Source organism: Clarias gariepinus, chromosome 19, assembly GCF_024256425.1.
Source record: "Clarias gariepinus isolate MV-2021 ecotype Netherlands chromosome 19, CGAR_prim_01v2, whole genome shotgun sequence".
Lineage (NCBI taxonomy): Eukaryota > Metazoa > Chordata > Actinopteri > Siluriformes > Clariidae > Clarias > Clarias gariepinus.
Window position 1 is genome coordinate 3,048,222 of NC_071118.1, and position 26,396 is coordinate 3,074,617.

The 26,396-nt window shown below is 38.3% G+C and overlaps 2 protein-coding genes and 1 pseudogene across 2 annotated transcripts; all 3 read left to right on the top strand.

Annotated features, from left to right (window-relative positions):
* Positions 1–2,464: 2,464 nt before the first annotated feature.
* Positions 2,465–6,325, top strand: LOC128507119 (toll-like receptor 13; annotated as a pseudogene).
* Positions 6,326–12,198: 5,873 nt separating this feature from the next.
* Positions 12,199–16,390, top strand: LOC128507120 (toll-like receptor 13). Its single transcript, XM_053477765.1, has 2 exons — positions 12,199–12,304; positions 12,813–16,390. The coding sequence occupies exon 2, from the start codon at positions 12,866–12,868 to the stop codon at positions 15,752–15,754; it is 2,889 nt and encodes a 962-aa protein (XP_053333740.1). The 5' UTR covers positions 12,199–12,304; positions 12,813–12,865; the 3' UTR covers positions 15,755–16,390.
* Positions 16,391–22,050: 5,660 nt separating this feature from the next.
* Positions 22,051–25,384, top strand: LOC128507121 (toll-like receptor 13). Its single transcript, XM_053477767.1, has one exon. It carries the CDS (start codon positions 22,103–22,105, stop codon positions 24,980–24,982), a length of 2,880 nt encoding a protein of 959 aa, XP_053333742.1. The 5' UTR covers positions 22,051–22,102; the 3' UTR covers positions 24,983–25,384.
* The last annotated feature ends 1,012 nt before the right edge of the window (positions 25,385–26,396 follow it).

Here is a 26,396-nt window from a genome sequence, read left to right on the forward strand (position 1 = left end):
GAGACCCCTGCTCTAGAGCAGTGGAGACATGTTCTCTGAAATAATAAATCATGCTTCTCTATCTGGCAACCCGATGCTCGAGTCTGAGTTGGGCACTTGCCAAGATTTATGGGAATGTCCACTTCCTGCTTCAACATGACTAAGCACATACCAAAGTTCACAAAGACATGGATGAGTGAGTTTTATGTGGAAGAACATGACTGGCCTACTGTGTCGTGACCTCAACCCGATAGAACACCTTTGGGATGAATTAGAGCAGAGACTGTGAGCCAGGCCCTCTTGTTCAACATCAATGTCTGACCCCACTAACACACTTCTGAAAGAAAGGTTAACATTTTCTATAAACACACTCCTACACACTCCTTGTGAAAAGCTTTTCCAGAAGCGTTGAAGCTGTTTTAGGGTGGGCTAGCAGGAGCTGTGCAACCGGTACCATTCTGACCGCTTGCATTATTACTATGTCTGCTATTTCATTGTGGACAGCAAGTTGGAACAAAGAGTGAATGTAAAAATTCTGTTTAAAGCTGAGCAAATCTGCCACAGAGACGTTTGACATAATTCGGCAAGTTTATGGGGATGCTGCAACGAGTTGTCCGATGTGTTTTAAGTGGTACACCGGGCTTAAAGAGCTGAAGAACATCACTTAAATACAACGAGAGATCATATCCGTTGGCATGTTACAAAACTAGTGATTTTTTGATAAGAAAAATTGATGACAATTTTATATATTGATATTAAAATGTGCCTTCAATCTCTGAAACACGCTTAAAAAAAACAAGACTGAGGGAACCAGGCAGTTACTCTTTAACATGGGACAATAGAAATCTTATTATTCACCATGCTCGAGTTCCGCAAGGAAGAATGGTTATTGTAAATTCACTCAATACGGCATGTGGTTTTCATAGAATAAATATATGTTGGATTTAAAGACCCAGGCACTGTCGTTCATAGTTAGCCTCTGGCCATGTGACCACAAACGCTCTATTGCATTAGCACTGGTGGTCACGCAGCACTCTATGAGATGCTCCTGTAATGGCTCTATATGCCCTCTAGTAAAAAAACAAATGGAAAAAAATGGCATTTAAGGTGTTTTTAAGTCAACAAAAGTACTACTAATGTACATGGTTGTTGTGAGACAGTGGAAATACTTCTGTATTTTTTCCCTTATATGACATACTTCCTCACGTCATGGTTAAACAAGACTTCAGAAACCAATTAAGTGGTATAGGAGAAAAGAAGGTATAGTCCTTTCCATATTTATTTTCTAATGGTAGCACAAAAGTAATAGTTTGATGTTATGAGCCTGTTTAATACTATGATTAAAAAGACTAAAATGGTTTTCAGGCCATTATTATTATTATTATTATCATTAGTAATAATTATCTTTGGGTGAGTGCAGTTGAGGCTACAGCATTTAATTCTCATACAGTTTGTGAGGGTAGTTTATAGTAAGTGTATAGATAGAATGTAGTATAAAGTAAGTGTATAAATAGAATGTTAATAAGGAGTCATTACTAATGTACTTATACTTAACAGTGTATCATTGTTCTCTACTGATGGGGCCTCATTGAATGTATCAGATACCTTTTTTTATTTTTTCACCTCTGGTCTCCATTAGATTCAGTCTGGTTACTATGCATGTACAAAATTATTATAAAATTACATAATTATTACTTAATAAGTCATGATTATAAGTTAGTAAGTCAAAATTATGAAATATTAAATCATAGGATAATTCCTGTGATTTTTTTTTTCATTGTGAATGCAATGCGCTTCTGTACTTCCATGGTTACAGGTGTATAAAATCAAGCACCCAGGCATGCAGAAAGCTTCTACAAATGTATCAAAGAATGGGTCGCTTTCAGGAGCTCAGTGAATTCCAGTGTGGTACCGTGATAGAATGGTCAGCTTTGGCAACACCTTGATGGGGGCAGCTAAAAGATTAACAACATTCATGATAGGATGCCACCTGTGCAATAATAGCCACAGACCTTCAAACTTCATGTGGCCTTTAAATTAGCTCATGAACAGTGCATAGACAGCTTCATGAAATGGATTTCCATGGCCGAGCTGCTGCATCCAAGCCTTATATCACAAAGTGTAATCCAAAGCATCGGATAAAGCACACCGCCACTGGACTCTAGCGCAGTGGAGAAATGTTCTCTGGAGTGATGAATCATGCTTCTCTGTCTGTGGCAACCTGGTGGACGAGTGTGGGTTGGGTGGTTGAGAACTACACACAGCGAGTTTAAACAAAGATAGGGAAACTAAGTGGTGAACATCATCTTAGTGGCCTACTGGTGGACTGGAAGCACCGGCACCAGGTTCCACAAACTTGTCATGGGCACCATCTGGTGGTGTGAGTAATGTGTAACTGTAGTGAAATGAACCACCACAGGGTTATTTTTTTTTCAAGTGAGACAGTGGCCATACTTCTGTATTTTTTCCCTTATATGACATACTTCCTCATGTCATGGTTAAACAAGCCTTCGGAAACCATTCAAGTGGTTTAGGAGAAAAGAAGGTATAGTCCTTTCCATATGTATTTTTGAATGGTAGCACAAAAGTAATATTGTTTTGTTGTTATGAGCCTGTTTAATACTATGATAATAATAATAATTATTATTATTATGAGTATTAGTATTATTATTAGTAGTAGTAGTAGTAGAATTGTTTTTTAAAAGTATTTTAAATTATGTTTTTAGTAGTATTTTTAATAGTATTACCTGTATTATCCTAAAATAAATTGATTAAAGATTTAAATAGCATAAGCATTATTATGTGGAGCCAATGCTAAACAAAAAATAACTTTGTTTCTCAAATTTCCTTTTCAATTTAAAAAAAAGATAGTTTTTCTGTAAAATAGTGTTGTATAGCCATAAGTCAGTCTGGTGGATTAAACTGCTTTAGTATTAACTTTATACTAAATGAAAATTATATATCTGCCTTGATATCCAGATATAATAATGATTTGTATGAATCTGCATTTTGTTTTTCCAGAACTAGATAGAATCTTTCTTTTTTCCTTATAGCTATTGCACAAGAAGAAGATATCGAAATTGAGCAATTCAGTTGAGCAACTCATCCACAAATTTAAAATGGTTTGTCTCCAGGCAACAATGTCACTGGCTCTTCTCAGTATATACATCTTCAGTTTCCAAGTCAGTGCGTTTTCATTAACAAACTGCACCGTCTCGGCCGATTTAAACATCACTCAGGAGTTAAACGTTCTTTGCTATAAGATGGGCTTTTATACGGTTCCTTCCCCGATACCCAGCAATGCCAGATTCATAGACATGTCCTTCAACTACTTTTCAAACATCAGAGCTGGAGACTTTGAGGACCTTTGGAACTTAAGAGGTTTCAACTTATCTAATAATAACATCTTAAACATAGAAGAAGGTACTGCAATGCATTTTCCCAACTTGATTAAACTTAATCTGGCCTACAACAAGTTGAAAACTGTCTCAAGAGGTTTACTGGACGGTCTTGTCAACCTGCAAGTGCTGCGTCTTGATGGAAATTTAATCGAAAGCATTGACGAATATGCTTTTAACACTCTTCGGAGTTTGACCATCCTGAACCTTACGGAAAATAACCTCAGACAGATTGCCAACGTCAGACCAGTGCTTTTGTCTCCAAACTTAGAGGAATTGCTCATCGGAAGCAACAAATTTAACGCTTTCAACTCATACGACCTGTCAAGGATGGCTGTGTCACTGAAAAAAATCGATTTGTCATACAATCCATTGACCAAGTTCCAAATCACTGAGAACATCCTCCCAAATCTGGATTACCTCGATTTATCACACTGTGGTCGAAACAGGACTATGCTATGGAATATTACTGATAAGGCTTTTCTGAATTCAGTAAAAGCACTGAATCTGACCGGAGTACACATGCCAGAGGAGGACCTCACTGCAGTACTTCAAAACATCTCTTGGGCCTCCTTGTATAAACTCAGATTAAGCGAACTGAAATGGATGAACCCACAAACTCTTTTACAGTCTGGATGCTTGCCTGGACTCAAGGTGCTACGCATGCGGCGCAACAGAATCTCAAAACTGACGGCTCATATGCTCGATCCCTGCTCTAACTTGACAGAGCTAGACTTTGGAGATAACAAAATATCTACTATTTCTGCGCCTATATTTAAAAAGCTAACACAGCTTAAGACACTCTATCTACAAGTTAATAAACTCAGCGAGGTCAACAATTCGTTTCAAAATCTTCTGATGCTTGAGTATCTAGATCTCAGTAGGAACAGTATTAGTCATTTAACCTGTACAGACTTTGCCAATTTAACACAGTTAAATACGCTATATTTGTACAGCAACAAAATTTCGAAACTTTTTCAATGTGTGTTTAAAGATTTGAATAATCTTGAAATTTTAAAGCTGGGAACGAATAAATTATTGACGATCGATGCTTTTCAACAAGGCCTTCCTTCTTTGAAGTGTTTGGAATTTACTTATAATAAGTTAAGTAAGATTCGTAAGGAGAGCTTTAAGAGTTTGTCTAGTCTTAGAACCCTTGATCTTGGAGACAATCAGATTTTTGAGATTGAACCACATGCATTTTCAGGGCTGACAAATCTAACAGACTTGTTACTTTACTCTAACAGGATAACAGGTAAAACTATAAAAGACCCAGCTGTGTTCTTTGGCATGCCTAACCTGAAAACCCTAGAACTGCGAAGCAATGTCATTCATTACGATGATAATAAGTTGCAAAATCCCCCATTTTTTTATTTAAATTCACTGAACATTTTGTCTATTCATAGTCAAAGACGAAGTTTTGGTAAATTCCCCTCAAATCTGCTTCAAGGTTTAACTTCCTTAACAATGTTCTATGGTGGACGCATAACCCTGAATAAAATCCATCCTGATACGTTCAAGTCCACTCCTAACCTTTGGTTTTTAGACCTCTCAAAGAACGTGTTCACAGACGACGACTCTATAACCGCAGAAGTTTTCCACTCGATCCCAAATCTGAGGAAGCTTATCATCAGCAGTGCTCAGATTCATTCTCTGAATTTCTTAATTAATGCAAACCTTTCTAGGCTTACGGCCTTGAGAGCGCCTGAGAATAAGTTAGACGTCATCAATCAAACGTTGATTCAGTCACTCCCTCATCTGACATATCTCGACTTGCAGAAAAACACCTTCACTTGTGACTGCAACAATGCTTTTTTTATCACCTGGGCTTTAACCAGTAATTACACCCAGGTTCTTTACCTGAATCGATATACTTGTAGCTACCCTTTATCTCTGAGAGGTAAAAGCATTTTAGACATGAACATAGAGTCGTGTAACGTGAATATAGACTTCATCATGTTTGTACTCAGCTCTGTCATAGTTATGCTGACTCTTCTGGGGTCATTCATTTATCAGTTCTTGCGCTGGCAGGTTTGTATGCGTACTACCTATTCCTCGCCTTCCTGTATGACAGCAAACGGAAACAGATGCACCAGCAACACGGATTCAAATACGATGCTTTCATTTCCTACAACGCCCAGGACGAACCTTGGGTTGTTGAGGAACTGATTCCTAATTTGAAAGACGAACAGGGCTGGAGACTCTGTCTACATCATAGAGACTTTGAGCCAGGAAGATCCATCATAGACAACATCATGGATGGGATATACAGCAGTCGTAAGACCATATGCTTGATCACGCATAATTATTTGAGAAGCACGTGGTGCTCCAAGGAAATCCAGATGGCTAACTTTAGACTGTTTGATGAAAAGAAAGACGTATTAATCCTGATATTTCTGGAGGACATTCCTACCTGTCAGCTGTCTCCATACCATCGGATGCGTCAGCTGGTAAAGAAGAAGACTTTCCTTAAATGGCCCAAACATGGAGAAGACACAGGGGTATTTTGGCAGAATCTGAGAAAGGCTTTGGAGACCAAGGAAGGCCCAGAAGCAAAGAAAGCTCTTCTAAGTGAACATGGGAAACCTGACCTTCTGTAAAGTGTATCATTTATGCATTTTTTTTTTATAAAGAAATTTGTTTTTATTGCATTCCACTCTCAAACACTGTGTCAGAAATAAAGGTTTAATGATAAAGTTTGGGGAAAGTCTGAGGAGAAATGGAAACTGTGTCAGCATCTTTTCTAATTTTAAATGTAAATAAGCGTAGTACATGCTGACTGAGTCTTCATTATTCCAAGTAGTGCTAAATGGCACGTCTCTGTGGTTTCTTTTCTGTGGTTAAGTCCCGGCCACTAGATACAAGGCCATGTACTCTTTTCTTTTAATACATCTTACACAGAGTTCACAGTTAATAGAAAACTGTCAAATTAGAAGGATGAATACCTATTAAATCTCTTAAATCAACCAATTATTGCTTGTATAAATAAAAAATGGGTTAAACCAATTGGTAATTGTTGGTTGGTTCACACAATGCGTCAACATTTTATAAATCCAAATGCTTCAGTTACCCAAGATGACTATTAATGCTCTCATCACAGTGTGTGTGTATGGAAATACTCGTAAGCCCAATCCCAATTCTATTTTCTACCCCTTCCCCTACCCCTCGCTGAAACGAAGTGGAAAGGTTAAAACATTTCCCCTAAGAAATGGGACACCACTACAACACTGTTATATGTCATCATACGTATCCTTTAATTTACATGTACACATACAGTATGGCCGTAAGCAAAACAAACAATGCGTTATCAAATGCTCGGCAAACTGCCGTGCTACTTGTAACACCTGTGCCACCGCGGTCTCAGGGAGGAAGATCGGGGTCTCCGGACTGAGCCGTAGCTTTGTCTCCCCCTGGTGTGTCTGTGTGTATGTGTCCCGTTATTAGTTCTAAATTAGTGTCACCTGTGTTTCCCTTATGTGCTCCCCTATTTAATCCAGTCGACCCCGTAGCTTCCTGTCCGTCCACCGTTCTGTGTGAGAAAATCTGTTTGTGTTTGTATGTCATGACCAAGAGTACTTTACGTGTTCCCCAGGAGTGAACCGACCACGAAGTCGCGGGTCTAAACCCCACACCCTTGTATCCTGGGAGGATAAGGATATTCTGATTTATGTTTACAAAGACCTTTTGTTTCAACTAGTAATAATTAAATAAAACACTCTTGGTAACTGCACCTGCGCTTGTGTCCGACCCCCTTTGTACCAGCAACATGACACTACTGAACTTTCATATTTGTTTGTAGCATGCAGTAAAGTGTATATGACATAAAAATATATTTTTGTAATATCGCGCAATCGGTGCTATCCGCTAGCAAACTTTAGCGATTTTTTTGCAAACGTTTCTTTACAAAACATCACCATAAACACAAACACAAGACTAAAGGTAATATACATATAATGAAAACTTGTCATAAAAATCCTTATTAATGGCAAAAATTAGTTACATTTATGGGTCTGCTTGCTCGAGTGAGCAGCCATGTTGAAAATTTCGGGTACGGGTAAGGGGTAGAATTGGGATTGGGCTTTACTTTCTTTATTGCACATAGCTCTGATTTCTTTTTAAAATGCAGCTTCATCAAGCAATTAAGTAATCTCTGAACATGCTAATTTATTATATGCGATAAGACAATAATGAACGCAATTCATGTCAATTCAAATGCCCTTAATTGGTGGCTTTGCTTAAGTCAGGCCAATCTGCCAATATTGAAATAGACCCCTCTGACAACGCAATAAACATATACTTTCATACTTCCATGGAGAAATTTTTTTTAGCCAAACGTACAATGACCTTGTATCCAAATACATATAATTCAATATTTAATATTTATTTTCTCATGCTGGTCTCCCTTTTGCAGCTATAACAGCATTCACTCTTCTTGAAAGGCTGTCCACAAGAATTTTGGAGTGTTTCTCTGTGATTTTTTGGGGGTCTTAACATGTTCAAAAGGTCATGAAAATCTGCAGGCAGGTTGGATTCTGCTGCCATTAGGACGGCTGCGCGGCTGGTCCCCGGGCTGCATTTTGCTGCATGGTTCATACACACTTGCTTGTATACATGTGAAACCTGGTGCAGATTGAGCGCTCATTGAGCGAAACAACTTTTGCATTGCATGTCATGGGCTCTACTCAAAAGAAAGTCAGTTATATTGGGTCATTTGCAAAACACACACAATGGAATTTGCTAAACTCCTTCTAGGGGATTTATAGGATCGCCACCTGGAGAGAGATGGAGAAATGATTAAATGTGATCTCAAAACATTGATAATAAAAATCTCAAATGTCACCCCTACTACCGGTGAGTGCACAAACATACAGTGATGTTATCTACAAACAAATAAACAAGGGGCAAAGCAATAATCGAAGTGTATGGGAGGCAATAAACAAAAGCAAAAAACACAGTCCAAGATCAAAAAGTCACAATCACAAATCAAAAACTCCCCCTGTCTGTCTGTCTGTCTGTCGCGCTCTCTCTCTCTCAAATAAAACCAACGCCTCGTCTACACGCCTTTCCTTTTTCGCGACTCTCACTGGTTTATGAATGGTCTCAAGTTAATGACGTCACCCTCAGGGCGGAAGCGACTGTGCTGCGGGTGAGGTAGATGCCAGTGTAGCGGAGGTCAGAAAACCTGGAGTGGATTCTGGAACGCCGCGTGACCTAGACACAATACAAATGCGCGCCAAAGCACAGCAACACACACACATACAAAACACATGCAGCGACCAACATCTTGCGGGTCATAACATATGTCACTCAATGTGACGACAGAGAAATGACATTCCACGTCCCCCAGAAAAGCTTCTGCTGCTCTCGTCTGGTCCATCGAGGCCCTCGACCTTCACTACCACCTAAATGGTTCCTTTCGCAAATGGTGGGTCCACAAGTTTATTTATATCATTATTATTATTGAGTTTGTACCGAGGCTATTTAGCTCAGCTCAGCTCTATACAACCAAGCTAATGAGTTAGCTAAAAAAAAAAGCAAGTTATCTTATCTGTAATACTTAAACGTAATATTAGAAAATAGCATTAATGTTTTTAAAACTAAAACCTAATGAATAAACAAGCACTTCGTGTGTAACTGTTTTAGCATGCTAGCTAACTCGGCATGTAAACACCACGCAAAGAGACACATGTTTGCCAGCCAAGGCTAAACAACTCTGGTGAGGAAAAATACCTCTAGACTTTTAGCACCTTCTTAAAATAGAACTACTGCATAAAAAGGCATAGCACCCATCCAAATGATTGAATTCAGGTGTTTCAATCATTTGCATGGTTACAGCTGTATAAAATCAAGCACCCAGGCATGCAGACCACTTCTACAAACATGTAAAAGAATGGATCGCTTTCAGGAGCTCAGTGAATTCCAGTGTGGTAGAGTGATAGGATGCCAGGCCACACCCCAGCCAATGGATGCAGTGCTGGTCCCAAGCCTGGATAAAATGGGAAGGTTGCGTCAGAAAGATCATCCAGCATAAAACCTGTGCCAAAAATTTCTTGTGGGGTGATCAGATGGTCATCTGTGGCAACCTCTTGATGGGAGCAGCTCAAAGACTAACAACCCCCTGGGCGATTATAACTACAGACCTCTAAAGTTCATGTGGCCTGTAGATTAGCTTATGAACAAGGCATGGAGAGCTTCATGAAATGGATTTTCATGCTGCGTCCAAGCCTTAAATCACAAAGTGCAGTCCAAAGCATCGGATAAAGCATACCGCCACTTGACTCTAGAGCAGGGCTCTTCAAATCCACTCCTGGAGGGCCAGTGTCCAACACAGCTGTCACAGGTGACAACAAACTCTGCTGGTCACTGGCCCTCCAGGACTGGTTTGGAGACCCCTGCTCTAGAGCAGTGGAGACATGTTCTCTGTCTGGCAACCCGATGGTCGAGTCTCAGTTGGGCACTTGCCAAGATTTATGGGAACAGATTGGGGATGTCCACTTCCTGTTTCAACATGACTAAGCAGCAGTGCACATAGCAAGGTTCACAAAGACATGGATGTGGAAGAACATGACTGGCCTACTGCGTCGTGACCTTAACCCGATAGAACACCTTTGGGTTTAATTAGAGCAGAGACTGTGAGCCAGGCCCTCTTGTTCAACATCAATGTCTGACCCCACTAACACACTTCTGAAAGAAAGGTTAACATTTTCTATAAACACACTCCTACACCTTGTGGAAAGCTTTCCCAGAAGCGTTGAAGCTGTTTTAGGGTGGGCTAGCAGGAGCTGTGCAACCGGTACCATTCTGACCGCTTGCATTATTACTATGTCTGCTATTTCATTGTGGACAGCAAGTTGGAACAAAGAGTGAATGTAAAAATTCTGTTTAAAGCTGAGCAAATCTGCCACAGAGACGTTTGACATAATTCGGCAAGTTTATGGGGATGCTGCAACGAGTTGTCCGATGTGTTTTAAGTGGTACACCGGGCTTAAAGAGCTGAAGAACATCACTTAAATACAACGAGAGATCATATCCGTTGGCATGTTACAAAACTAGTGATTTTTTGATGACAGAAATTGATGACAATTTTATATATTGATATTAAAATATGCCTTTAATCTCTGAAACACGCTTGAAAAAACAAGACTGAGGGAACCAGGCAGTTACTCTTTAACAATGGACAATAGAAATCTTATCATTCACCATGCTCGAGTTCCGCAAGGAAGAATGGTTATTGTAAATTCACTCAATACGCCATGTGGTTTTCATAGAATAAATATATGTTGGATGTAAAGACCCAGGCACTGTCGTTCATAGTTAGCCTCTGGCCATGTGACCACAAACGCTCTATTGCATTAGCACTGGTGGTCACGCAGCACTCTATGAGATGCTCCTGTAATGGCTCTATATGCCCTCTAGTAAAAAAACAAATGGAAAAAAATGGCATTTAAGGTGTTTTTAAGTCAACAAAAGTACTACTAATGTACATGGTTGTTGTGAGACAGTGGAAATACTTCTGTATTCTTTCCCTTATATGACATACTTCCTCACGTCATGGTTAAACAAAACTTCAGAAACCATTTAAGTGGTTTAAGAGAAAAGAAGGTATAGTCCTTTTCATATTTATTTTCTAATCGTAGCACAAAAGTAATAGTTTTGATGTTATGAGCCTGTTTAATACTATGATTAAAAAGACTAAAATGGTTTTCAGGCCATTATTATTATTATTATTATTATTAGTAGTAGTAGTAGTAGTAATTATCTTTGGGTGAGTGCAGTTGAGGCTACAACATACAATTCTCATACAGTTTGTGAGGGTAGTTCACATAATGGCTTTTTTTCAATTAAAAGTAAGTTTATAGATAGAATGTTAATAAGGAGTCATTACTAATTTACTTATACATAACAGTGTATCGTTGTTCTCTACTGATGGGGCCTCATTGAATGTATCAGATTTTTTTCACCTCTGGTCTCCATAAGATTCAGTCTGGTTTCTATGCATGTACAATACCAGAGCCAACCTAAAAGAGACACATGGCCAATTCTTTGGTCACTTTAAACACTGTAGATCAATAATATACAGTACATATTACAATTCTTTTGTATGGAGATTGATGTATCGCCACACTGACTCCAAATTCGATTTTCTTTTACACACACACATATATTGAATCGGAACAGCGATTAGGTATCATGATGATATTGTATTGGATCATATATGTTACAGTATGTAAGTTGGTGGGTGACTTTTATGTCATCTGTAAATCACACCATGCACATACAAGGGGCACCACATTATGGCTGCATATTATTATTTTGCTCCACCCTAGATTGCCACCCCATAAAAATCATTTAGTGTGTTGCAAAAGGTCTGGCCACACCCCCTGATCGGTCTAGGGCCGGACCCCATAGTGTCACAAATGAGAAATGGGGGATGTGTCCTTGTCTAAAGGCAGAAAGGCAGAAGCTATAATTAATTTGTCAATCAAAAGAGTGTTATTTAGAAGAAGATGTGTATTTTTTAGAAGGAAGGTGGTTCACCATACCACAAGTTCCAAAAGGCGCTCTAAGTAAAACTGCCTTAAATGATCACTTCTGCACAGCTCTCACAAAAGAACTACACACAGAGAGTTTAAACAAAGTCAGGTGAACTACTGTAAGTGGTAAACATCATCTCAGTGGCCTACAGGTGGACTGGAAGCACTGGCTCGTTCTCCAGCTTCTACAAACTTATTATGGGCACCACCCAGTGGTGTGGGTGATGTGTAACTGTAGTGAAATGAACCACCACAGGGTTGTTGTTGTTTTTTTCTTTCTCCAAGTGAGACAGTGGACATACTTCTGTATTCTTTCCCTTATATGACATACTTCCTCATGTCATGGTTAAACAAGCTTTCGGAAACCATTCAAGTGGTTTAGGAGAAAAGAAGGTATAGTCCTTTTCATGTTTATTTTCTAATAGTAGCACAAAAGTAACATTGTTTTGATGTTATGAGCCTGTTTAATACTATGATTAAAAAGACTAAAATGGTTTTCAGGCCATATTATTATCATTATTATTATTATTATTATTATTATTATCATTAGTAGTAGAAGTTGTTTATTTTTTAAAAAGGTATTACCTGAATTATCTTAAAATTAATTGATTAAAGATTAAAATAGTATAAGAATAATTATGTAAAGCCATTGCAAAACCAAAATGACTTCTCAAATTTCCTCCTTCATTAAAATAATGTTGTATAACCCTAAGTCAGTCTGGTGGATTAAACTGCTTTAGTATTAACTTTATACTAAATTAAAGTTGCATACAGTATCTGCCTTGATATCCAGATATAATGAAGTTTTACTGTATATGAATCTGCATTTTGTTTTTCCAGAACTAGATAGAATCTTTCCCACAAAATAAATCTGAGAGATTTATATGATTTTTCTTTACAGCTCTTGCTCAATAAGGCTATCTGAAATTGAGCAAGACATCCACAAATAAAAAAATGGTGTGTTTCCAGGCAACAATGTTCTGGCAAGCACTGGCTCTTCTCAGTATATACATCTTCATGTTCCAAGTCAGTGCGTTTTCATTAACAAACTGCACCGTCTCGGGTGCTTTAAACAACACTCAGGAGTTAAAAGTTCTTTGCTATAAAATGGGCTTTTATACGATTCCTTCCCCGATACCCAGCAATGCCAGATTCATAGACATGTCCTTCAACTACTTTTCAAACATCAGAGCTGGAGACTTTGAGGACCTTTGGAACTTAAGAGGTTTCAACTTATCTAACAGTAACATCTCACAGATAGAAGAAGGTACTGCAAAGCATTTTCCCAACTTGATTAAACTTAATCTGGCCTACAACAAGTTGAAAACGGTGGCAAGAGGTGTACTGGACGGTCTTGTCAACCTGCAAGTGCTGCGTTTTGATGGAAATTTAATCGAAAGCATTGACAAATATGCTTTTAACACTCTTCGGAGTTTGACCATCCTGAACCTTACGGAAAATAACCTCAGACAGATTGCCAACGTCAGACCAGTACTTTTGTCTCCAAACTTGGAGGAATTGCTTATCGGAAGCAACAAATTTGACGCTTTCAACTCATACGACTTGTCAAGGATGGCTTTGTCACTGAAAAAGATTGATTTGTCTTACAATCCATTGACCAAGTTCCAAATCACTGAGAACATCTTCCCAAATCTGGATTACCTTGATTTATCACACTGTGGTCGGAACGGGACTATGCTATGGAATATTACTGATAAGGCTTTTCTGAATTCTGTAAAAGCACTGAATCTGACCGGAGTACACATGCCAGAGGAGTACCTAACTGCAGTACTTCAAAACATCACCTGGGCTTCCTTGTATAAACTCAGATTAAGCGAACTGAAATGGATGAACCCACAAACTCTTTTAAAGTCTGGATGCTTGCCTGGACTCAAGGTGCTACGCATGCTGCACAACAGAATCTTAAAACTGACAGCTCATATGCTCGATCCCTGCTCTAACTTGACAGAGCTAGACTTTGGAGATAACGAAATATCTACTATTTCTGCGCCCATATTTAAAAAGCTAACACAGCTTAAGACACTCTATCTACAAGTTAATAAACTCAGCGAGGTCAACAATTCGTTTCAAAATCTTCTGATGCTTGAGCATCTAGATCTCAGTAGAAACAGTATTAGTCATTTAACCTGTACAGACTTTGCTAATTTAACACAGTTAAATACGCTATATTTGTACAGCAACAAAATTTCAAAACTTTTTCAATGTGTGTTTAAAGATTTGAATAATCTTGAAATTTTAAAGCTGGGGACGAATAAATTATTGACGATCGATGCTTTTCAACAAGGCCTTCCTTCCTTAAAGTTTTTGCAAGTGACATATAATAAGTTAAGCAAGATTCGTAAGGAGAGCTTTAAGAGTTTGTCTAGTCTTAGAACCCTTGATCTCGGTGACAATCAGATTTTTGAGATTGAACCACATGCATTTTCAGGGCTGACAAATCTAACAGACTTGTTACTTCACTCTAACAGGATAACGGGTAAAACTATAAAAGACCCAGCTGTGTTCTTTGGCATGCCTAACCTGAAAACCCTAGAACTGCGTAGCAATGTCATTCATTACGATGATGATAAGTTGCAAAATCCCCCGTTTTTTAAATTAAATTCTTTGACCATTTTGTCTATTCATAGTCAAAGACGAAGTTTTGGTAAATTCCCCTCAAATCTGCTTCAAGGTTTAACTTCCTTAACAATGTTCTACGGTGGACGCATGAACCTGAATAATCTCCATCCTGATACGTTCAAGTCCACTCCTAACCTTTGGTTTTTAGACCTCTCAAAGAACGTGTTCACAGACGACGACTCCTTAACCGCAGAAGTTTTCCACCCGATCCCAAATCTGAGGAAGCTTATCATCAGCAGTGCTCAGATTCATTCTCTGAATTTCTTAATTAATGCAAACCTTTCTAGGCTTACGGCCTTGAGAGCGCCTGAGAATAAGTTAGACGTCATCAATCAAACGTTGATTCAGTCACTCCCTCATCTGACATATCTCGACTTGCAGAAAAACACCTTCACTTGTGACTGCAACAATGCTTTTTTTATCACCTGGGCTTTAACCAGTAATTACACCCAGGTTCTTTACCTGAATCGATATACTTGTAGCTACCCTTTATCTCTGAGAGGTAAAAGCATTTTAGACATGAACATAGAGTCGTGTAACGTGAATATAGACTTCATCATGTTTGTACTCAGTTCTGTCATAGTTATGCTGACTCTTCTGGGGTCATTCATTTATCAGTTCTTGCGCTGGCAGGTTTTGTATGCGTACTACCTATTCCTCGCCTTCCTGTATGACAGCAAACGGAAACAGATGCACCAGCAACATGAATTCAAATACGATGCCTTCATTTCCTACAACGCCCAGGACGAACCTTGGGTTGTCGAAGAACTTATTCCTAATTTGGAAGACGAACAGGGCTGGAGACTCTGTCTACATCATAGAGACTTTGAGCCAGGAAGATCCATCATAGACAACATCATGGATGGGATATACAGCAGTCGTAAGACCATATGCTTGATCACGCATAATTATTTAAGAAGCACGTGGTGCTCCAAGGAAATCCAGATGGCTAACTTTAGACTGTTTGATGAAAAGAAAGATGTATTAATCCTGATATTTTTGGAGGACATTCCTACCCTTCAGCTGTCTCCTTACTATCGGATGCGTCAGCTGGTAAAGAAGAAGACTTACTTTAAATGGCCCAAACATGGAGAAGACACAGGTTTATTTTGGCAGAATCTGAGAAAGGCTTTGGAGACCAAGGAAGGCCCAGAAGCAAAGAAAGCTCTTCTAAGTGGACATGGGGAACCTGACCTTCTGTAAAGTGTATCATTTATGCATGTTTTTATTGCATTCCACTCTCAATTTCTGTGTCAGAAATAAAGGTTTAACAATAAAGTTTGGGGAAAGTGATGAGGAGAGATGGAAACTGTGTCAGCATCTCTTCTAATTTTAAATGTAAATAAGCGTAGTACATGCTGACTGAGTCCCGGCCACTAGATACAAGGCCATGTACTCTTTTCTTTTTATACATCTTACACAAAGTTCACAGTTAATAGAAAACTGTCAAATCAGAAGGATGAATACCTATTAAATCCCTTAAATCAACCAACTGTTGCTTGTATAAATAAAAATTTGGGTAAACCAATTAGTAATTGATGGTTGGTTCACACAATGTGTCAACATTTTATAAATTTAAATGCTTCAGTTACCCAAGATGACTTTTAATGCTCTTATCACAGTGTGTGTGTGCATGGGGAAATGGTCTTATTTACCTATTAAACAAAGCTTTAACTTTAAATTTCAGTTGTTGTTGTTTTAACCATGCACCTTCACTCTCTTAAATATTGATTCAGTACATTCAGGTCGTCAGCTGACTTCATTGTATTGCCACATAACGTTGCTAAGCCTACACCTGATCAACTGAAACAACCCGAGATTATAAAATTCCCTGCAAAGGCTTGTACAGTGGCCACAATGCATGATGGGTACATCGCTTTATGAGCTTACCTTCTTACTTACACGCCCATCGCTATGGAATAGGCCCAGGTTTTGTTGGACATGTTGGACTTCGCAACAATGGATCCCTTGCGCCTAAAGCACTTATTGTTAATGAAATGATATCAGATTATTACCTTGACGCACTCTGCCTCACCGAAACCTGGCTTAAACCAAATGAATATATTGGTCTGAATGAGCCTACTCCGTCAGGATATTTTTATAAGCACGAGCCCCGTCTAACTGGTCGCGGTGGTGGTGGCGCCACTATCTACAATGATGTACTCACTGTTACCCAGAAAATAAGGCCCAGGTTTAACTCATTTGAAGTGCTCATCATTAATGTTGCACTTAATGAAATACATAAAAAACCCGCGCTATATTTTACAATGGCCACCGTGTACAGACCCCCAGGGCCATATGCCGATTTTCTTAAAGAATTTGGACATCTGTATGGAGTTAATTATGTGCCAAAATTTAACAAACAAACACAATCTGCTTTGCAAAGCTTTGCTGCTTTGCAGCAGATGGTGCTATCGGTCAATTTACTCTATTCTCCCGAGACCTCAAACACCGTCTTTATATGATTTACCCTTATGTCCCAGAGGAATATGAGTGGGGAACAGTTTTGAAGTGTCTATTATATATCCAGACATATTAACAATCCACTATTTTTAGGATAGAGCCCTGTAGGGGAATACAGTAATATTAAACCACAGCTGCATTTTAAATAACTATTGACGGCTAAAAGAACTGCCATCATGTTTGACTCTTTTTTTTATCCATAACGGACGTATGCGACATGATGCATCAAAATCTTTTATAATTAGTGATCATATCTACATTAAAATAATCTTTATCAAAGCTATAAGGGGGAAAAGCTTTAAATAAACAGTAAACATACTGAATTACAGACAGAATTCTATTAAAAAACCTGCTTGTAAAAAGTTTCATAAATTTCATGCATGCTGTCTAATACAATGATTCTTGCATCTTACTGTATCTACACCTCGGGCTGCAACAGCTGTTTACAATGTAGGATTGTACTACAGACACAGATTATTTGAATGAAGATATGATCACTAATTATACAAGATTTTGATGCATCATGTCGCATACGTCCGTTATGGATATAAAAAGCCAAACATGATGGCAGTTCTTTCAGCCTTTAATAGTTAATTGAAATGCAACTGTGGTTTGATAACTGTATTCCCCTACAGGGCTCTATCCTAAAGATAGTGGATTGTTAATATGTCTGGCTGTCTGGATATATAATAGACACCTCAAAACTGTTCCCCGCTCATATTCCTCTGGGACATAAGGGTAAACCATATAAACACGTTGTTTGAGGTCTCGGGAGAATAGAGTAAATTGACCGATAGCGCCATCTGCTATTTTGGAAAAGGAAGTTGCTCCATTGCATTTGTGAGAAAATAGGTTGGCGCATTTGTGAGAAAATAGGTTGGGCGCATTTGTGAGAAAGTCAATTTTTTTCTTTGCAAAGCAGATTGTATTTGTTTGTTAAATTTTGGCACATAATTAACTCCATACATCTGCTTTTAGACCTATTGGTTAACTCTGACAAAGTGTTGATAGTAGGAGACTTTAACATTCACAATTTAACAATTTAAACAGATTAGCTGTGTCTTCCCATGCTATTGATTTGTTAGAAATATGAATCCAACTACTAAAGACAGATTCACGAGTAATCTGCCGGATCTATCTCAATTATTTATTAGACCCCTAAATGCAGACGATCTAGATGAAGTGACTAGCAGCATGGGTACTATTTTTACCAGTACATTAGACACTGTTGCTCCCATTAGATTAAAAAAAGTCAGAGATAAAACACTTGCTCCTTGGTACAATAGTCATACTCACGCTCTAAAGAGAGCAACCCGTAACCTCGAGTGAAAATGGAGAAAAACTAAATTAGAAGTTTTTCGAATTGCATTTAAAGACAGTATGTGCAGCTATAGACAGGCTCTAAAAACTGCTAGGACCGAGCATCTTAGCCAACTGATAGCAAGAAACCAAAACAATCCCAAGTTCTTATTTAGTACAGTAGCTTGCCTAACAAAACCTAAGATGCCTGCAGAGAGTACTCCACAACATTTTAGTAGTGAAGATTTTATGGACTTCTTTAATAAAAAAAAATCGATAGCATAAGGAAAAAAATAATGGAAGTTCAACCTCCAATAGGATCTCATAATCTAGTTCAGCCTAAAGTTTCACATTTAGTTTTTCAGTGCTTTACAGGTATAGGACAGGAAGAGCTGTATAAACTTATCACCTCAGCTAATTCAACAACGTGCCTCTTAGACCCAATCCCAACCAGATTTTTGAAAGAAGTGATGCATACGGTTGGAGAGCCACTTTTAAACATTATTAATTCTTCATTACATCTAGGTCACGTCCCTAAACCTTTCAAGTTGGCAGTTATTAAGCCGCTTCTTAAAAAATCTAATTTGGACGCAAATGAAATAACAAATTATAGACCGATTTCAAACCTCCCCTTTATATAAAAAATATTAGAAAAGTAGTATCAGCTCAAATATGCACATTTTTGCAGGAAAACAACATCCTAGAAGAATTTCAGTCAGGTTTCAGGCCCCATCAAAGTACAGAAACTTCACTAGTTAAGATTGCAAACGACTTGTTTTTAGCTTTGGACCAAGGCTGCATCTCAATACTAGTTTTGCTTGATCTTAGTGCTGCATTCGACACTATAGATCATAATATTCTCATAGATAGCTTACAAAATCACATAGGTATTCAGGGACAGGCATTAAAATGGTTTAGATCATACCTGTCTGATCGATACAATTTTGTAGATCTAAATGGAGAACCGTCTGGTGTAATGCCAGTGAAATATGGGGTCCCACAAGGGTCAGTTTTAGGACCTCTCCTGTTCTCAATTTACATGGTTCTCTTGGGTAACATCATTAGAAGATATAGGATTAGTTTCCATTGTTATGCTGATGATACCCAATTATATATCTTAACAAAACCAGACAAAATACCTAAGTTGTCTAGATTAACCGAGTGTGTCCAGGACATAAAAGATTGGATGACCAATAACTTTCTTTTACTAAACTCAGATAAGACAGAGATATTACTCATCGGCCCAAAAACCAGCACACAACAGCTTTCACAATTCAGCCTGCGTTTAGAAGGATGTACTGTTACTACTAGCTCAACAGTAAATGACCTGGGCGTAATATTAGACAGTAACTTGTCTTTTGAAAATCATATTTCCAATATCACAAAAACAGCCTTTTTCCATCTTAGAAATATTGCCAAACTTAAGAGTATCCTATCCATATCTGATGCAGAAAAGCTAGTTCATGCATTCATGACCTCCAGACTGGACTATTGTAATGCATTACTAGGTGGTTGTCCTGCATCCGCAATAAACAAGCTTTAGTTAGTCCAAAAATGCAGCCGCCAGGGTTCTCACTAGATCCAGAAAATATGATCATATAACCCCAATATTATCATCCCTGCACTGGCTACCTGTTCAGTTTAGAATTAATTACAAAATAGTATTATTTACATACAAGGCTTTAAATGGTTTAGCTCCCACATACCTAACCAGTCTTCTGATATGGTACAATCCACTCCTTAAGATCACAAAACTCTGGACTTCTTGTAATTCCCTGAATTTCAAAATCTACAAAAGGGGGTAGGGCTTTTTCATATTTAGCTCCAAAACTTTGGAATAGCCTTCCAGACAGTGTTCGGGGCTCAGACACAGTTTCCCAGTTTAAAAGTATAAGACGCATCTCTTTAATCTGGCATACGCGTAACTCATCCCATAACTTTATACTTAAGTACCTCTATTCTGAATGGCAACTACGCTAACTCTCTCCATCTGTTCTGTACTTTTCTGTACATCCCGAGGCACCTGGAGATTGTGCCAGCTTCAGTAGACAAAGGCCAACCCTGCGAGGATCCTGAGGCCTCCAGAAAAGGACCAGCTCCAGCTGAATTCTGCCTTATTAAGGTTGGAGCTACACATCCTGCTCCTGTGCTCCCATTGATCCAGATTCCATCTGCCCTCTGCACCTACTGACTCATCCCTATGTTGAACTGGACTTCATGTTAATTTAAAGAATTTCTGTTATATTGTACTGTACTTTCAGCTGCATAACACACATGATGTTATATCATCTCTATCTGTTATTACCCAAATGAGGATGGGTTCCCTGTTAAGTCTGGTTCCTCTCAAGGTTTCTTCCTATTGCCATCTCAGGGAGTTTTTCCTTGCCACTGTCGCCGTCACCCTTGGCTTGCTCATCAGAGAAATTTCATTCATTCATTTCATTATTATCTAGACACATTTTTCTCACACATACACAATTTATTATTATTATTATTATTATTATTATATTATTTTATTTTATATATATTTATTTTCTTTTTTTATTATTATTTTTTAATGAATTTCTTTCATTTTTGTAAAGCTGTTTTGTGACAATGACCATTGTTAAAAGCGCTATATAAATAAAATTTAATTGAATTTATTTATTGCTTCAAAATCCAATATTTATGCTTTTTAGCAATCAGAAGCCTTTTATTTTCTGATGAGTCTCACTCAGAAGTGGTTTTCGTGTAGCCACATAGCTGTTTAGTCCCAGTTCAGTGAGTTCTAATCAAACTGAAGTCTTTCTTACGGCTGCATATTATTATTTTGCTCCCCCTTAGATTGCCACTCCACGAAAATCATTTTATTGTGTTGCAAAAGGTCTGGCCACACCCCCTGATCGGTCTAGGGCCGGACCACATAGTGTCACAAACGAGGAATGGCAGTTTGACTTAGGCGATCTAAGTGAAAATGCCTTAAATGTTCTCAGTGGCCTACAGGTGGACTGGAAGCACCGGCACCTTCTCCAGGTTCTACAAACTTATCATGGGCACCATCTAGTGGTGTAAGTGATGTGTAACTGTAGTGAAATGAACCGCCACAGGTTTTTTTTTTTTTTTTTTTTTTCCGAATGAGACAGTGGCCATACTTCTGTATTTTTTTCCATTATATGACATACTTCCTCATGTCATGGTTAAACAAGCCTTCGGAAACCATTCAAGTGGTTTAGGAGAAAAGAAGGTATAGTCCTTTCCATATGTATTTTTGAATGGTAGCACAAAAGTAATATTGTTTTGTTGCTATGAGCCTGTTTAATACTATGATTAAAAAGACTGAAATTGTTTTTAGTCTATTATTATAATTATTATTAGTAGTAGTAGCAGTAGTAGTAGTTGTTGTTTTTAATAGTATTACCTGTATTATTCTAAAATGAATTTATTGAAGATTTAAATAGCATAAGCATAATTAAGTGAAACCAGTGCAAAACAAAAAATAACTTTGTTTCTCAAATTTCCTACTTCATTAAAAAAAGATTGTGCTTCTGTAAAATAGTGTTGTATGACCCTAAGTCAGTCTGGTGGATTAAACTGCTTTAGTATTAACTAAATCAAAATGATATATCTGCCTTAATATCCGGATATAATAAACATTTGTATGAATCTGCATTTTGTTTTTCCAGAACTAGATAGAATCTTTCTCACAAAATAAACCTGAGAGATTTCTATGATTTTTTCTTACAGTTTTTGCGAAGAAGAAGATATCGAAATTGAGCAATTCAGTTGAGCAACTCATCCACAAATTTTAAAATGGTTTGTCTCCAGGCAACAATGTCACTGGCTCTTCTCAGTATATACATCTTCAGTTTCCAAGTCAGTGCGTTTTCATTAACAAACTGCACCGTCTCGGGTGCTTTAAACAACACTCAGGAGTTAAAAGTTCTTTGCTATAAAATGGGCTTTTATACGGTTCCTTCCCCGATACCCAGCAATGCCAGATTCATAGACATGTCCTTCAACTACTTTTCAAACATCAAAGCTGAAGACTTTGAGGACCTTTGGAACTTAAGAGGTTTCAACTTATCTAACAGTAACATCTCACAGATACAAGAAGGTACTGCAAAGCATTTTCCCAACTTGATTAAACTTAATCTGGCCTACAACAAGTTGAAAACGGTGGCAAGAGGTCTACTGGACGGTCTTGTCAACCTGCAAGTGCTGCGTCTTGATGGAAATTTAATCGAAAGCATTGACGAATATGCTTTTAACACTCTTCGGAGTTTGACCATCCTGAACCTTACAGAAAATAACCTCAGGCAGATTGCCAACGTCAGACCAGTGCTTTTGTCTCCAAACTTGGAGGAATTGCTCATCGGAAGCAACAAATTTGACGTTTTCAACTCATACGACTTGTCAAGGATGGCTTTGTCACTGAAAAAGATTGATTTGTCGTACAATCCATTGACCAAGTTCCAAATCACTGAGAACATTTTCCCAAATCTGGATTACCTTGATTTATCACACTGTGGTCGAAACGGGACTATGCCATGGAATATTACTGATAAGGCTTTTCTGAATTCAGTAAAAGCACTGAATCTGACCGGAGTACACATGCCAGAGGAGGACCTCACTGCAATACTTCAGAACATCACCTGGGCTTCCTTGTATAAACTCAGATTAAGCGAACTGAAATGGATGAAGCCAGAGACTCTTTTACAGTCTGGATGCTTGCCTGGACTCAAGGTGCTACGCATGCTGCACAACAGAATCTCAAAACTGACAGCTCATATGCTCGATCCCTGCTCTAACTTGACAGAGCTAGACTTTGGAGATAACGAAATATCTACTATTTCTGCATTCATATTTAAAAAGCTAACACAGCTCAAGAAACTCTATCTACAAATCAATAAACTCACCGAGGTCAACAATTCGTTTCAAAATCTTCTGATGCTTGAGTATCTAGATCTCAGTAGAAACAGTATTAGTCATTTATCCTGTACAGACTTTGCTAATTTAACACAGTTAAATACGCTATATTTGTACAGCAACAAAATTTCAAAACTTTTTCAATGTGTGTTTAAAGATTTGAATAATCTTGAAATTTTAAAGCTGGGGACGAATAAATTATTGACGATCGATGCTTTTCAACAAGGCCTTCCTTCCTTAAAGTATTTGCAATTGACATATAATAAGTTAAGCAAGATTCGTAAGGAGAGCTTTAAGAGTTTGTCTAGTCTTAGAACCCTTGATCTTGGGGACAATCAGATTTTTGAGATTGAACCATATGCATTTTTAGGGCTGACAAATTTAACAGACATGTTACTTCACTCTAACAGGATAACGGGTAAAACTATAAAAGACCCAGCTGTGTTCTTTGGCATGCCTAACCTGAAAATTCTAGAACTGCGTAGCAATGTCATTCAGTACGACGATGATACGCTGCAAAATCCCCCATTTTTTTATTTGAATTCACTAAACATTTTGTCTATTCATAGTCAAAGACGGGGTTTTGGTAAATTCCCCTCAAATCTGCTTCAAGGTTTAACTTCCTTAACAATGTTCTATGGTGGACGCATGAACCTGAATAATCTCCATCCTGATACGTTCAAGTCCACTCCTAACCTTTGGTTTTTAGACCTCTCAAAGAACGTGTTCACAGACGACGACTCTATAACCGCAGAAGTTTTCCACCCGATCCCAAAGCTGAGGAAGCTTATCATCAGCAGTGCTCAGATTCATTCTCTGAATTTCTTAATTAATGCAAACCTTTCTTGGCTTTCGGCCTTGAGAGCATCTGAGAATAAGTTGGACGTCATTAATCAAACGTTGATTCGGTCACTCCCTCATCTGACATATCTTGACTTGCAAAAAAACACCTTCACTTGTGACTGCAATAATGCTTTTTTTATCAACTGGGCTTTAACCAGTAATTACACCCAGGTTCTTTACCTGAATAGATATACTTGTAGCTACCCTTTATCTCTGAGAGGTAAAAGCATTTTAGACATGAACATAGAGTCGTGTAACGTGAATATAGACTTCATCATGTTTGTACTTAGTTCTGTCATAGTTATGCTGACTCTTCTGGGGTCATTCATTTATCAGTTCTTGCGCTGGCAGGTTTTGTATGCGTACTACCTATTCCTCGCCTTCCTGTATGACAGCAAACGGAAACAGATGCACCAGCAACATGGATTCAAATACGATGCCTTCATTTCATACAATGCTCAGGATGAACCTTGGGTTGTTGAAGAGCTGATTCCTAATTTGGAAGACGAACAGGGCTGGAGACTCTGTCTACATCATAGAGACTTTGAGCCAGGAAGATCCATCATAGACAACATCATGGATGGGATATACAGCAGTCATAAGACCATATGCTTGATCACACATAATTATTTAAGGAGCACGTGGTGCTCCAAGGAAATCCAGATGGCTAACTTTAGACTGTTTGATGAAAAGAAAGATGTATTAATCCTTATATTCCTGGAGGACATTCCTACCTGTCAGCTGTCTCCATACTATCGGATGCGTCAGCTGGTAAAGAAGAAGACCTACCTCAAATGGCCCAAACATGGAGAAAACTCACAGGTATTTTGGCAGAAACTGAGAATGGCTTTAGAGACCAAGGAAGGCCCAGAAGATGAGAAAGCTCTTCTCAGTGGACATGGGGAATGTGACTTTCTGTAAAATGTATCATTTATGCATTTTTTTTTCATAAAGGAATTTATTTTCATTGCATTCCACTTTCAAACATTGTTTCAGAAATAAAGGTTGGGCAAAGTGATAAGGAGATACAGGAACTGTGTCAGGACTCTTCTCATTTTGCTACACTTTGAACTTAAATAGGCACAGTATATGCTGACTTAGTCTTCATAGTCTTCATTATTCAGAGTAGTGCTGAACTTTCCCTCTTCCCCCGACTTTGTTCCCCTATTGTACTCTTCAGCAGGAGTTCCGCCCCTAGATAAGAGGCTGTAATGACCATGTACTCTTTTCATTTCTCTTTTCATTGCTTCCATCTGACAAGTGCACCGTTAATAGAAAATTATCAATTCAGAGGGCTGCATGCACATTAAATCCATCAATCAAGGCTTGTATAAATAAAAATCTGATCAAACTTATCAGTAATTGTTGAATGTTGTGTTTACACTGTGTGTCTACATTTTATAGATGCTTTAGTTACCCATGTGTGAATTTTCTTATCACAATGTGTGGTGTGTGTGTGTAAGAGAGAGAGAGGGTGGGGGAAATGCTCTTACTTTCACTATTAAACACAGCTTTAAATTCAACTTTTTTTTTCCCTTTTACCATTACAAATCTGAGTCTTTAAGTGATCATTCAATACATTCAGGTCATCAGATGACCTCATTTTATTGCCGCATCTACATTTAGGCATTTGGCAGATGCTCTTATCCAGAGCGACTTAAATTTTTATCTCATTATACATCTGAGCAGTTGAGGGTTAAGGGCCTTGCTCAAGGACCCAATAATGGCAACTTGGTGGTTGTGGGTTTGAACCTGGGATCTTCCGAACTGTAGTCCAATGCCTTAACAACTGGCCCCCCCACATAATGTGGCTGAACCCACACCTCAGCAACTGAAGCAGGCCCAGATCATAACACTGCCTCCAGAGGCTTACAGTAGCCACTATGCATGATGGGTGCATCGCTTTATGTGCATGCTATCTTACCCTGATGTATGTATCGCTCTGGAATATGTCCAATCTGGACTTATTAAATTACCTGACCTTTTTCATCGCTCCAAAGTCCAATCTTTATACTTTCCAGCAAATTGAAGCCTTTTTTCTGATGAGTCTCAGTAAGAAGTGCATTTCTTATAGCCACACAGCTATCCCAATCCTGTAAATTCTCATCACATTGTGTAATATGAAAATGCTCTTACTTTCACTATTGCACATAGCTCTAATTTATTTTACCACTGCAGCTACATCAAGCAATTAAATGATCTCCAATCATGCTCATTTATCATATACGATAATAATATGACCATAATTAACCTATTATTCATGTCATTTCAAATCTCCTTAGTTACATTGTGTGTTAGGAGGCTGGAAGTGTTTAAGGTAATATACTATAGAGTC